This window comes from Gouania willdenowi (genome assembly GCF_900634775.1).
Source record: "Gouania willdenowi chromosome 24 unlocalized genomic scaffold, fGouWil2.1 scaffold_320_arrow_ctg1, whole genome shotgun sequence".
Taxonomy (NCBI): Eukaryota; Metazoa; Chordata; class Actinopteri; order Blenniiformes; family Gobiesocidae; genus Gouania; species Gouania willdenowi.
Window position 1 is genome coordinate 1,253,472 of NW_021144848.1, and position 15,410 is coordinate 1,268,881.

General features: G+C 39.2%; 1 protein-coding gene across 1 annotated transcript in view; it reads left to right on the forward strand.

The window, feature by feature from the left end:
* Positions 1-1,050: 1,050 nt before the first annotated feature.
* LOC114458219 (endothelin-3) overlaps positions 1,051-15,410 on the forward strand; it is a 47,978-nt gene continuing 33,618 nt past the window's right edge. Inside the window, exon 1 of the mRNA XM_028440562.1 lies at positions 1,051-1,177. Within this exon, the coding sequence (XP_028296363.1) occupies positions 1,114-1,177 (64 nt within the window). The 5' untranslated portion in view covers positions 1,051-1,113. The remainder of the gene's footprint in view (positions 1,178-15,410) is intronic.

A 15,410-nucleotide genomic window follows, 5' to 3' on the forward strand; every position in this document is an offset into this window, starting at 1 on the left:
AGTAATTTTGCCTTGGGCACCAAAGAGTTTAGGAAGTGATCAAACTGGTCTGTATTTGGCTCCTGAACTAAAATGACTTTGGCACCCTGAAGTAGAATATCAGCATCTTCTCATTAGATCCATGAAAACTCACGTAGACCCTCCACTGTGCTACTGACTAAACTTCCTGTTAACTTCAAAACAAGAGCCCTAGTTACAAAAAGGTTAAAAACCTAATGGAAGACAAGAAGAGATTCTTTTATTTTGAAAAGGGGACGTTTGATTAGCTTGTCCCACATTTACATTCCGCTCACAATGCATCATGGGACAGTTGAGTATGACCAGTGTGCCCACCGTGCGTACTAGTCCCCATATAGTATACATCCAGGTATTTGTCACGTACTCAATCTTTTCATATTATCTACTGTGAACGCACTACATACTCATCATGACGTCAGACTTAGTATGAGTAGTACGCTAGTATGACATTTACAACAATCTGTTTGCTCGTTCTTCTCTTTTTGTTCGTCTGCACAGAGAAGTCTCTACTCTCATAACCCCGCCCCCAAGCGACGAGCACATGCAACTGCATCAGAGGCTGTTTGGAGCGGATCAACAACACAAAGCGAACTGGATCGAGGTGATAAAATGATCAACTCCAGATGTTTGTGATGGAATGCAACCATCACTTTACCTCCATGTGTCATGATTTAGTGCACTCCTGTTTTTTCTTTGATCTTTCCTGTGCAGAGGGTGGTATGAACGCGGGCCCTGAACTACAATCAGGAACTAAACCATGAGCTAAGAAGTTACCAGGTGGACTCTCTGAACTCCACAGGGTACACATGCAGCCGACCTCTTGTTATCGTGTTTTAGCTTGTGTTAAAAGTCAGTGAGTCGTATCAGAGCTCCAGGAGAGGAAACACAGGCTGGGAGGAGGAGGAGGAGGAGGAGGAGGAGGAGCTGTGGAGGTGTTCAGCCTCCTGTCTTCATCCTCCTCCTCCTCCTCTCCCTTCTCTCCATCATAACCATAAAACTCATCAAGTGCAGGACGACCCGGCTCTTCTTCTTCTTCTCTGGAGAGGATTTTTTTTTTATACGTGTGGAACCTTCTCAGTGGGATCCAGCAGCAGGATGGACTGGTCTTCTTACCTTTGGATCCTGGTCTCCACGCTGATGTTTCTGCACCAGTGTCATGGTAAGAACACGCTCTCAGTCCAGACCAGTCCACTAGATTATCATATTATCAGTGACGCCACGAAGAAGCATTTATTAAGTCAGTGGTGTTCAACATGTGGTTCTTAATCCCCCAGAAAACCTTAAAGGTCCAGTATTATACTATTTTTCACCCATCTTCAATTGTTCTAAGAACCCCAACAATATAGTATTTGAGCTTTATTTTCCCAAACTCTCCTGTTTTCTGGAGTTTTAGCCTCTGAAAAGTCACTTTCGTAGCGCTCCTAAAAGCAGGCTGTTTTTTTAGCCTCCATGCATATGCATGAGTGGGCGTGAACACATCAGAACATTCCATAAAAACGATATGAGGCTGTATAACGGCTGCTAAAAGTGGAACTGATTTTAACTGCTCGATTTGTGCTGCAGGGAAGTAAACGCAACTATCAGCTGAGTCAGCTGTTTCAAACACTCACATGAGTTGCTACACCGCTTCTTCTCCTCCACGCCTCTTATGACCACAGGAATAGTCCATTTAAGATGTTAGTCCATTGTTTTGTCCTAGCGCTGCGTCGCATTAGGTCACAAACATCCCATAGTTGATTCAAGGTGGTATAAACGGCTACTAAAAATGAAACTGATTGTGAGCGCTCTGGTTTATCTTTATACTGGATTATACTGAAAATAAAGATATTAACTGTAATATCAACCTTCCTTTGCTATGTTTGTTTGACCTGTGCGGTAGTTTGAGAGGGAGGAGCTCACATTCTTATAGGGTAGGAGGAGCCAGGATTGTCAGGAGGAGGAGTTTCTGTATTGTGACGTCAATAATCCAACTGTCCCATTTGGAGCTGGATTTTTACAAAATGTGGAAAAACAAGGGAGGAAACAGAACTTTTTCAACTTTGTCCCTCTGAATGAGGCTAAAGGGATGTTTATCACTGTAGCAAAACCATTAGAAAGTGATAGGTGGCATATTACTGAGTAAAACTTCCTGACCACTGAATGTATAGGTGACAATATTATCTGCTACATCCAGCAAATGTTTTTGGCCATGGGCCCATGTATATGGTCAGATTTACATGTGTGATACGTTGAAGCAGTTGTTTTTTAGTTGTAAACCTCACAGGTAGAGCTCCATTTATCTGTTTGATATGTTTGTTACCAGAGATGGTTCAGGGACTGCTCTGCTGTAAATAGGCTTAAAATAGGTACCACAGGTTGACCGGGCTGGCAATATTTATTAATATATAGTGTATATAACTATGTAGTCTCATAAAAAAAATCACACATGATATGACAGCTAAGGACATGTTTCTTAACACTATTTTTTTTATTTTAGGTATTTAAGACATATTAAAAGGAGGAAACTATGTAACCCCCTTTTACCTATTTCCTTTGACCATTTTGCAACTTACTTTTTCCTATTGTTTTATTTGTTACCCCTTTTCAAATTTTTTTTCCAGACTTTAGCTACCTTTTGCAAATAAATATCCCTTTTTCTTTTTTTTTTTGTACTTTTTGGAATCTTTTTTTTTTTTTTTATTTCATCCAATTTTTGTCCTTTCTTAAATTCTTTGGGCCACTTTTCATCCAAATAAGCTAACTTTTGCACAATAAATATCACCCTCTACATTTTGCCAATTTTTGTTCCATATTTTTGTCCTTTTTTCCTGTTTATGAATTTAAGCTACCTTTTGCCTTCACCTGGTTCCTCTGTATTTGCCCATTTGTTGGCCAGTCTCGACTGCTTTTGGCTCTTTTTAGTCACTTTTTACTCTTTTCTTGCCATTTTTGGACCTTTTTTGGCCACCTGTTACCATGTCTGCCTCCACTTGCTCGTAAGAAAGAGACATAGTGGACCGGACCACTTCAGGTTGATGGCCCACCATGACATTGCCCAGTATGTCAGATGGCCAGTCCACCCCTGGTCATTCCTGATCGGAGTTCTATCTCACAGAACCCAGCAGGTTCTACTCTTTTAAATGACGCCTCATCAAAAGTCTCTCCTCAGCCAATCGTATCTAAGGGCTTACACTTTTTGGAAGAAGATGACCAAGAGTCATTTGTTAATCCTATTGTTTCAATGTGTTGACTAACTTTGGTCTAAATTAGTTTTAAATCCATAACTTTGAAATAATTGAAGGAAAATATTTCCAGGTCCATTTTGACGACAAACGTAGAAAACTCAGTGTGCTTCCTTCACAGCTATGGAGATATGAGGCTTTTGCATGTTCTCCAAAGGGTTTGAAGAAGGTTTTTAGAGGCGGACTCTAATGCAAGGGTGTCAAATTCCTTTTAGTTCAGGGTCCAAATATGGAACAGTTTGATATCAAGTGGGCCACAGATTTTATGCAAGAAAATGAGTAATTTTAACATTATTGTGCCTTAGTTTGCACTTTTAATTATACATAAAATACAAAATATCTAAGAAACCTACAATAGCCCAGCAATAACTGACAGATATCAGTCCCAACAAAATCTTCACTATGAATTTCATAGATTTCGTGACTAATTTTTAATTAATAAAGGACAATATTATGCCATAATTTGAGGAAAATTGCAGGATTTTGTAAGAAATGAGTTTTTTCAACTGTTTAACATTAGAAATGAGTGCATTCATGTCGATATAAGCACTGGGAAAACTGTGAGCCCCTGCAAATATTGTTGAGTTTCATTTACACAGTGATTCATGTTTTCTCTGTCATTTTTACTTTCTCCTGCGGGCTGAATTGGATCCTCCAAAGGGCCGGATTTGGCTCCAGGACCATAAGTTTGACACGTGCACTTAGGGGTTAACAACACAGTACAATTAAAAACCTTAATCTGTGGTTTGGAAGTGAATAACCCAGCTGGAAGTTTGCATTTGTCTGTTTTTATTCCGACTGACAACGAAGACTGGTTTCCATGGAAACGCGATTCTTCCATCGGTTAAAACGATGTTGTGGATTACGTGGTGACCTTTAGAGCTGGTGATGATCAGAGACCAGAGCGTGGACTTTACAGCTGCTGTGCATGTCTGTGTGTTCAATATGGACAACTATAGAGAATACAGGGATGAGCAAAAATACACAAAACCACTCCAAAAACACACAAAAGGACAATAGTAACACACAATAGAATAGAAAAGACTGTAAAATAAAAAACCCACACAACTTTAAAAATATTGTGTATTTTCAAAGTTGTGTTGTGTGGGTTTTTTATTTTTTGAGTTTTTGACTCCAAAAATAGACAAAAGACAAGAAAACATAACACGACTCCAAAAATACACAAAACGACTCTAAACGTACAATTAATGACTTCAGAAATCACACAAACTAACTGAAAAACCCTCAAAATTACTCCAAAACCAAAAAGGACAACAGAAACCATAACTGAGGAAAAACTGTAAATAATACACATGCAAAACAACCTGACTTCAGAAATACACTAAATTACTCTAAACATACACTTAATGAATTAAGAAATCACACAAATTAACTCAAAAACACACAAAATGACTGAAAGACAGCTCCACAAATACACAAATGAAGGGAAAACACACAACTACAACTCTAAAACACACACACACAACCTGAAACAAGACGAATGAACAGAATAAGAACCAAAGCAGGCTTTCCTGTGTTAAAGTTCAGATCATTGATCATTATTTTAATATTTTACATGGATCAGATCAATCACACTGTTGTGGCCCTGCTGTGAGTAAAGTGCATCTGTGGCCATAGGTCAGCTCTTAATGATCACAATGATGAAAGCTCAGACAAATCTATCAATCAATCATAAAAATTGTAAAGCAAAGGAATGCCGCTCCGCTCGTCTCTGCACGACAGGAGTTTGATGTGTTTTTCCTCCTGCAGTGTTACCACAGACTCCACCTCTAGAAACAACCAAAGAACAGCTGCTAACACTGTATAAATACTGTTTCTGTGCTGAGGAAAGTTTTACTTCTCACAATGTAAAAATGGCCTCATTTCTTTCTTTATGATGTGACTGCAAGTCATAGAAGTTACAACAAAGTGAGAAAAGACATGTGGCTGCGTTGCCAGGTTGGGTTTAGTGTGTCTGAAGTAGGATGTTTGGGCTGTGTTTTAACAGATTAATGGCACTTTCAGTGCAGCTGTATATGCTGTGTCTGGCAACGCACTTTTGAGTGTGTGTGTGGTTGGAGCTGGTTGAGTTTCACTGGGTTATAGGACATACAGTAGGTTGCAGACTCTTGGGTTCGGGACCCCCTGGTCTGGGACTCCCAAGGAACCACTGACCTCAAATGATTCGGTTCGACTCCCCAGCAATCAGCTAATCTAACGATCCGTGTTATCGAGGGAATCAAACCATCTGGTTAAACCATCAGTGGCACACAAGTTTCCCTTCTATTTTAAAATGGGTGTATAAGAAATCTAAAATAGCCACTTATCAACCACTTACTAAATACAGTTATGTGATTAAAATCTGGTAGGTTGACATTTATTAACAAACAGCTGATCAATATGTGTCACTCATTAATCATCTATCTGAGCTTTACATGTTGTTCTGAGAAGTAAAAGCAGCGACTCCTAAAACTAGTATTTTGATACATAAGCTATTATTTATATATATATATATATAGCAGTGGGGCAAAAAAGTATTTAGTCAGCCACCAATTGTGCAAGTTCTCCCACTTAAAATGATGACAGGTCTGTAATTTTCATCATAGGTTCACTTCAACTGTGAGAGACAGAATGTGAAAAAAAAAATCCAGGAATTCACATTGTAGGATTTTTAAAGAATTTATGGCGGGAAAGAGGGGTAAAATACGGGAGTTTCCAGAACAAAAGGGATACTTGACAGGTATGGTCAGTGGTTCTCAACCTTTTCAGCCCCCGACCCCCAAAATAAAGGTTCCAGAGAGCGGAAACCCTCCAAAATAAAGGTCCCAGAGAGCAGGGACCCCCACTGTAGCTGAAGGTGGTTGAACACAGACATGAACATTGAAGAACAGTCATGTGGAGACAGGACCATCTATAAGGAGGAATAAAGGAGAGAGATTTTTGGGGTCCATCCATAAAGTCAGTAAAATGATGGTTCATTGTTCTATGAATCTGTGATAACCACATTTATTTATTCATCTGAATAATATCCAGTGTTATCCAGGAACGTTTATTATTATTATAGTCATCTTAAAGATGGAAATCCTGGTTTTAATCAGAAATAAAATGGTTTAAAAGTGACCAAAAATGGTGGAAAAGGAGGTGAAATGGGATTTTAAAAACCACAGAAATTTGTTAAAAGTTGCTATATAGACAGAAAAAAAGAGAGAGGGGGTCAATATTGGCTTAAAAGTGGCAGAATCGGGGCGAGAGGAGGGGTAATGCAATTTAAAAAGTAGGAACAATTAGTTTTTACTGACAAAAATTGGTCATGACGAATTGTAATCGGTTGAGTCGGCAATAATAAGCATGAAATTGGTGAAAAGGGGTTAAAAGTAACAATGGCTCAACAGAAAGGTTAATAAGTGCTGAAATTGTGGAAAAATGTGCAGAAAAGGCAACAAAATTTGATGAAGAAGTGTCAGAAATGGGAGTAATGTTAAAAAATGCATTAAAATGAGCAAAAATATGGCAAGAAAAAGTGATGAAAATAGGTTCAAATATGGCAATTTTGTTGTATTTGCAGAAAAAGGGTAAAAATAAGCAAAAAGGGGCTCAAATTGTTCCAAAAATGTTTTTAGTTTCTTGAAGGCATCTGACGACCCCCCAGTGTCTCATGAAATGGTCCCAAGGTTGAGAACCCTTGGGTTAGAGGACTTGAATCAATTGAGTGACTGAAATGAACACACACCCATTACATCAATCTAATTCACCATGATTTACTGCGTGCACTTCTTTAGAACGATTAGCACTGATGCTAACTGAGCTAACAACAGTAGCTCCTAAACTAAAGAAGATGAGTCAGCACACGTTTGTACGTTTATAGATGAAAAAGAACGCGTGAAATCAGTGTTTCCCTCTGTGTCATGTTTAGGGATCGGAAGTTAACCCTGAAGATCTCCCGTTAGTCTAGCATCGATCCCAGCTGTGAACTCGCCAGAGCAGGAGCACGATTTATGACCCACAGCTGAACGTTCAGGGAACCACGTGGGACGGACTCTTAAATCAGAAGCCATCTCCTCCAGGACACAGAGGATTTTAAGATCTTTGAAAGAGTTGTAATAAAGGAACACATTCCCTGCCACAGAATAAATCCATTAATAGGTCAGGGAAATAAATTATCAAAACCTGTATAATGTTATTTTGTTGATGAGTCATGAAAAAGTCCAGGACTTTGGAGCGTTTAAAGAAGCCGTGGATGAATTTAAAAATGAATGAATTTATACAATCGCTCGAAAGCTGAATAGAAAACATTTATTACTAAAATGATTAAGAAACGTCTGCAGTCATTTGGCTCAAACACGCAAAATATCCCTTTATATGTGGGCGTCGCCATTTTGGAGATTTTAACCAATTAACAAACATTTATTAGCTTTTAAAAAGAAAAAAATCATAGAACAATAACATAAAATAAGATAAATTAATGTCACTAATTTAAATTGAATTTAAAAAACTAAAAAACACCCATCATAAAAATAACATAAAACAAATGTAATTAATTAATTAATTAAATGAATCAAAACTTCCATCATAAAAAAAAAAATTAATAAATTTTTGGTGTCGCCTTTGGAGATTTTAGCCATTCAGCAAATATTTCTTGTTAGCTTTAAAGGGGAAATATATATTATGCAAATTTTCACCCATCTCCATTTGTTCTGAGAACCCCAAAAACATAGTATTTGTAGTTAATTTTCCCAAACTCAGCTGTTTTCTAGAGTTTTAGCCTCTGAAAAGTCACTTTCTGATCAGTTCTGAAATCGGTTTGTTTTGCCTAAATCTAAGATTGTCTGGCGGTGTGAAATTATTAGAACTGACTGAGTTATCTGCTGATATATACAGTATATGCTAACGTTAGCCTCTGCAGCCACAGTCGACCTCCAAACTTCTATAATTTTTAAGGTGTTACACTGTGTATGGTTTGGTGAAATCCAGGTATTGATGATATCAGGATACATAATAGATGGAAGACTCTCTGGGTCGTCATTGATCTCGACTCGTATGGATCTGCACCACCAATAAACCGTATTTTTCCCAAATATCGTGTTTTTTCCTACAGACCAAGTCCTTCCCTTTACGCCTTTGCATCTATCATGTATTTTGAGGAGCTTTTCTGTGATTTATCCATCACACAGTACATCTCTGTGAGCCTCCAACATGTAGTGTCAACATCTGCTTCCCTCCAACATGGCCGCACATCTGGGTTACTGCCCAGAAAGTGACGTTGATGAAAACCCTCTATAGTACATTTAAGATGATAATCATTTGTTTTCTCCTACTGCTGCGTCAGATTGTCACAAACACGTCAGATCAGTGATACGAGGCAATATAGCAGGTTCTGCAAAGAGCAAAGTACACCTACGCATGAACAAATAGTGCTGACACTACAGTGTACGTTCACTGTGGAGGCGTGGCACCAGCAGCAGGAAAGTTCTTTAGTTTTACCGGTAGCCATCACTCCTTCGCTAGCAATAAAAACAATGGTGGACTTTCTCAAGTTTTCATCAAGTTGGGGGTGGAGTCCATGGGTGGAGTTACCAGCAAAGGGGAGGGTATTTTCTTTCCCTAAGGTTTTGTGATGTCACAAACCCTGAAAATTCGAAACGGAGCAATTTTCTCTGTGTTGTGAGACTTACACAGACAAACAACCACTGAGTGGATTTATTTCACATTTTCTGTGCTGATGGACACTCAAGTACCTCAAGGAGTGGTGGCCTCGTGGTTAAGAACGCTGGGCTTGTAAGCGGAGGGTTGCCAGTTCAAGCCTCACCTGGGCTATCACTGTGGGATGTTGAGCAAGTCCCTTAACCCCAAACTGCGCCGCAAAATGGCTGCCCACTGCTCCTCAGGGATGGGTTAAATGCAAAGGACAAATTCCATTAATCTAATAACATTACATGGCCAATTAAAGGCGAAAGCCCCGATTTAATCTTTAGTCTTTAATATGTAATAAAAAAAAATAATATGTCCCCTTTAAACAGTGGAGTGGCAGTCACCCCCAGTGGTATCTGTCATTGTGTCCTTGGGCAAGGCACTTCACCCACATTGCCGAGTATGAATGTAGTGTGTGAGTGAGTGTTAGTTGTGGTCGGAGGGGCCGATGGCACCTCACTTCTTTCAGACTGCCCCAGGGCAGCTGTGGCTACAATAGTAGCTTGCCACCACTAAGTGTGGAGTGAAAGAATAATCCCTTAATTATGTAAAGCGACTCTGAGTGTCCAAAAAAGTGCTATATGAAATTGATGTATTATTATAGATTAAATCAAATTTTTAAAAAAACATTCATCAAAAAAATTAACATAAAATCAATTAATTGATCAGTTAAATCAAATAAAAACCCAACATATCCATCATTAAAAAAAATTACATAGAAAATAAAAAATAAATCAACCATCCATCTTCCTGATTTCGTCTACTGTTCTTCTTGTTTTCCCTCAGGACGTTGACTTTCTCACACAGAGCCATCTGTGTAGTGTTTGTCCTGCTTACAATCCACACTGTGAAAGAGTGAATTTCAACAAACACCTCCAACATTTTATTTTATACACTCACTACATGCTTGCTTTTGTAAAACCTATGGTTTAATTAACTTTTGCACGTGTGCCTTTTTAATCTGAGTTAATGACCTGCAACAGGTGAACAAACACATGCATGTGTTTACATTTCACGCTCTTTATTTGGGATCAAACAGTCTGACCCATAGTGGACAAATGAGGAATATCAGGTACTTTTTAAAAAATAATTACATTTTTTGTTTATTTTTAAAATTGCCCCTCTCCTTGTTTTTAATCCCCCGCCTGGCAGTCGTACTGGCTCATAATTCCCTCCACCTTGACCGAGTGCTGGTTCCAGTTGAAGGAGAACATCCCTGTGTTTTTGTTTCCCCTCCATTCATGCTCTTTGCTTTGGTTGTGCACAGTTTCTTAATTAGATAAAGCTTCTATATTATTAACCACCCTGGCAGAAATCATACCAAGTTCATTCCTTCAATGTTCTTACAGAAAGGTTGATAGAAGTGGACTCAGATTGGCCCAAAGCATCGACAAAGTTACCAATGAAACATAACTTAACTTTATATATTCGCTTCTCATACCTGATCTGCTTTAAGAGCCAATCCTGTGCAGTCAACACCAAACAATGGTCCATTGTTCTCTGAATCTGTGATAACCACATTTATTTATTGATCTGAATAATATCCACTGTTATCCAGGAATGTTTATTATTATTTGCCCAATAGTATTTAGTCATCCTAAAGATGTAAATCCTTGTTTTAATTAGAAATAAAATGGGTTAAAAGTGGGAAAAAATGGTGGAAAAAGTGGTTAAATGGGATTTTAAAAGCCACAGAAATTGGTTCAAAGTTGCCAAAAACAGACAGAAAAAGTGGTAAAAAGGGTTCAAAGTGTCAATATTGGCTTAGAAATAGGAACAATTAGTTTAAATAGTGGGCACAACAAATCATGACTGTGATTAAATTGGCTGAAATAAGCATGAAATATAGTAAAAATAGGTTAAAAGTGACAATAATGGGTGAACATAGGCAACATGTGGTGAAAAGGGTTTATAAGTGCTGAAAATGTCTGGAGAGTGGAAAAAATGTGCATTGAAATTTGATGGAGAATAATGCAGCAAAAATGCATTAAAAGGAGCAAAAATATGGCAAGAAAAAGTGATAAAAATAGGTTAAGAAATAGCAAGTTTTGTGTAGTTCCAGAAAGAGTAAAAATGTTTGTCTTTGCTTAATAATAAAGTCCTTCAGTATATCTTTCAAACAAATATTATCTCATGAGAATGAACGGTCGACTGAGGAATAAAATATGTTGGGTGTTGTCGATAGCCCGCGGGACTTTATAACGGTAGGGGATCTAAAACTGTCGTAACTTCACACAAGAATTCCCCCTCTACCTTGTCACCGAAGCTGGCTTCCTATCCTCTATTAAATGTTATATTAATAAAGAAAAGGACTATATGTACCTCCTCTTATAGGAAGTCCAAGAGTCGTCTCGCTATTTTGTGGGATTGATATTAAGACCCACCGAGTGTAGGTCAAGGCTGGAAACAACTCTTTTTTACAACAGCATGAGTTAGCCCCCCCTGACTCCCCTGATAAAGAGGGGGCCAAAGCGGATTCACTTACCAGAGGTCTAGAAGTGTGTCTTTCAAACCCGGGAGCTGTCTCAGATATGGGTGTTTGCAGGCGGTTGATTTAATCAAAGAGGCTTCTTAATAGTTAATGAATTTTATTAAAGGTTTACAAAAATCAAGTAAAAGTCAATCAAAAAGTTTCAAAGTATCAAAGTCCTAAACTATTCAGCCGAAAGAGAAAGACGGGGGCCTCATGAACAACTGAATGTCCGTCTAAAGGAGGCCCACGAATACAGTAATCAGTGATATATTTATAGCCCAAAGCATGGCGTGATAACGTGTCATAATACATGCCCTAATCACCTTAGCGAATAGGAAAAGAGAACACAAGTTCATACTGATGTCAAGGCCTTACTGGCGTAGCAGTAGCAGGTGCTCTAACTCACCCAGCTGTCATACGAAAGTACAAAAGGTTATACAGATGTCATGGCAATACAAAAGTACAAAAGTTCACTCAGATGTCATGGTCCAACTGGAGTACAAAAAGTTACTTAAAGGTGGTTTCCATCTGTTTGTGTGGTTAATACTTAATGCATCCTGTTTAACCGACACCTCGAGGTGTTAGTTCTTCTTTCGAAAAACAGACGTCTTCTAAGAAAAAAGAAGTATCACTACCGGATGGTCATGTTTAGGTCACATTGAGGTCACATTTTTCCTAGCATTTCTCTATAACAATAGCAGTTTAATAGCTGTATTGGTTAAATAAGCATTTCTTTGCAGGGTAATGAATGAATGATTAATACACAATCATACAACATCCTCCTTATTAATCATCATGAATCTATGTGGATAGCATCAGCCAGAGTTGCCGTCCGCCAGAGGTTTCCAGAGTAGCCGCCCCGGCTAGGGTGTCAACTCCTTTCGGAGTTTCATCTCAGCGCCTGCTGGCAACCGAGGCCCCTTGTGGCGGGGTACGGCCCCCTTTTACAACCGACATCACGACCCCTCTAACGTCTGCCAGAGCCTCGCTGAGAAGAGAGAACGCTCTCTCCAGCTTTCCCAAACTGTCATCAGCCGGGGCAGGTGTCACTGTGTCCATGCTCTCATCGGGGGCCTCCTCCCCCCTTCCTCCCACGAATGTCTCTGCACTTTCCATCAATGCCTCCACCATATCATCATCCAGCACTTCCTCCAATGGAGGAAAGTTGTCAGCTTCCTCTTTGGCAGACTCGATTTTCACCACTGTGGGGAAGGGGGGTATTCCGGCTACCCTCTCGGCAAAGAAGATTTCTCCTGTGTTATCATCTCTCTCCTGCTTCATTTCCACACCCGCAGGGGATTGAGAGACGGCACGAGGAGGTGACACAGTCAGGGCCTCGGACGAGGCCACTTTCACCCTTTTCCACTCCGGACCCATATCATCTCCATCCTCTCCACGCCTCTTGGTGGTGGAGGATCCACTTCCAACTCCTTCATCTCCTGAGGAAGAATCACTCCCCCAGCATGACAGACATACATTTTCTTGCCTCTATCCACCACACTGTCTGGTTCATCATCATTTAACCATTTTTTTTTTTTTTTCCAAAAAATCCTGCATCATTATTTTTTCCAAAATAGTCTCCTGTAACCTTATCGATTTACATTGCGTCCCATTCCCGTATGTGAAATTTCTAGTCCAATTTTTTGTTACGTCTTTCCATTTCTGGAAAATGTTGACATACCATTTTACGGCGTCTACGCTACATTTTTTGTCCTTTATAATCTCTAATACCATGTTTCCATCTAATTTTCTTTGAAATCTTCTTATCTTTTTGTATCGTAAACCCCGGGGTCATCAATGGCATAGTTTTAATATCATGAACCAGAGCCTCTTTCCCAACGGTTCAAATTTAAATTTGCAAAAAAAAACCTCTTTATCAACTGTGGAAGGACATTTCACAATGTTATATTCTTCCTCTGTGATCTCATCATGAGATGGGACATTCCACACTGAGTATTCGTCTAATTTCTGTTTGTTTTATACACTCCAAACTTCTCTTCAGTTATTTCCCATTTTTTCTTTAATATCTGAATATAGGATTGATACCTGCATTCTATTGAAGTATCCCTTCTTTCTCACCAATACAGCTTCCTCTCGCAGCGAATCCTTCTGCAGCAGTATCGTCATAAATCTTCTCATAATCCTCCCTTGTGCATATTTCCATGTCACCCTTTACTGCCTCACAGACTCATAGACTCTCATATGCTACCCTTGAGAGCCTTTCCATAGTCTTCATCAGTTCTTCCTCACAGCATGGCCCCTGATAAGCTTCAAATGCTATCTCGCATCCTCTCAGTTCCATCATATCCATTCTCTTAACACGCTTCTTACTTCCCTAATTTTATTATGTTACTAATTGTAGTATTTAATGTAGTCACCAGAAAAGTTGTTGCTATTACATATTTATTAGGTGATTCGGGTGAATTTTTATCTTGTGGCCTTGTCACGTTTCACTCAGGCCCCTTTTTACCATTTCTATCTTTATCAGTCTTATCCTTTTACACACCTTTTCTCCCTTATCCACAAAACTCTCCATTAAAGCTGTATTATTTCTTAGCAACAATTTTTCCCACATTAACTCTCTCAAGCATCTATCGGGCCGTCTTAATCTCGGGTGTCGAACATATTTACTGCAATCAAGCTGTCTAGTCTCTTTCCCCTCATCTTGGCTTTCTTTCAACCTGTCAGTTGGATTTTCAGGGAGAAAGAATTCCCTATCACATTCTCCAACCAAACCTCGTGTGAGAGCTAAGAATTGGACTCCCTTCCTTATATACTTTCCTTGGTCAAAAACCTTCTTTCCCCCAGAACTAAAAGGAATGGGTACTTCTATTTCTGCCATAGGTGTATATACATTGCATGATTTGCACTTAACAATTTCTTTTTTTTTTTTTTTTTTTTAACCACCCGCTTGATGGAACCCGTCTTCTCTATTTCCACCCAGGTTTTAATTCCAATTGTTATCAGTAAGCTGAGAAGTGCCAGGTTGAGGAAGATTATAATGGCCTTACTTGCCATCCCCATTTTAAATTTTTTCTTCCCATTTTTTCTTCCATTCCTTCCTTTTCCTATTTTTCTCAGCTATTTTGTAAGGAGAGAGCCTTCCTCCTCGGATATCCTTGACATAATCTCTTTCCCATAACATATTTCTAGCCTCTCTATCATAATGCCTTTTATTCCACATTCGGTGCAGTCTCTCCATTCCTCCGATGAGTGACCCCTTTTTTTTTTTTTTTTTTTTTTTCTCTGTAACGAGAATAGCACCACAATTGCTTCATTATATTATTTACATTTTTCCATTTTTATTTATTTATCTATAAAAAATTTATTTATTTTATTTTATTTTTTTCTCTACGACGCTATTCTCTATCAGAGTGTCTTCCTCTGTCTTTTTTATATCTTTTCTTTTTTGAAAACAAGCCTCCTCCTAGGTCCCTTCTTTTCCTTATTGTCCGGAGTACTCACAGGAGTATCTACCCAAGTCTCCCTTGGTTTTTCATCTACTCCCGTGAGGCCATCATCATTTCTCCTAGCTTTTCACCTATGTTTATGAGTTCTACTTTATCTTTAGCAAACCTCCGTTTAGTTTTAGAAACTCGGCAGGCCCCAGCCAACTCTATTCCTGCCATCCTTCTCTTCCGGCCGATAGTCATATCTTGCCCTCCTATCCTGCCTTTTTCCCATCCATCTGAGACAGAACACTCCTTCCATACACAGACAACACTTCCCCGGCTGATACTCTCTCTCCATGGGAAGAGAGCCAGGAGAATGTCCTGGGAACAGTACACGTACCATCATCATCTCACCCCAAAGAGCAGAGCATAACCAATCCCATGGTCAATTGGGCTCGGTCCGGTAAGACCTGGTAAAACTCATCAACCTCCGAAGGGTGATACGGAACCTCCCAAGTGGGGAGAACCGCTTCTTCCACCACAGTTTTTGAAGTCATAACTTCGGAGGCCCTGTTGGAATTGTGTCCTGCCTATCAATCCCTTTTACATCATTATTCC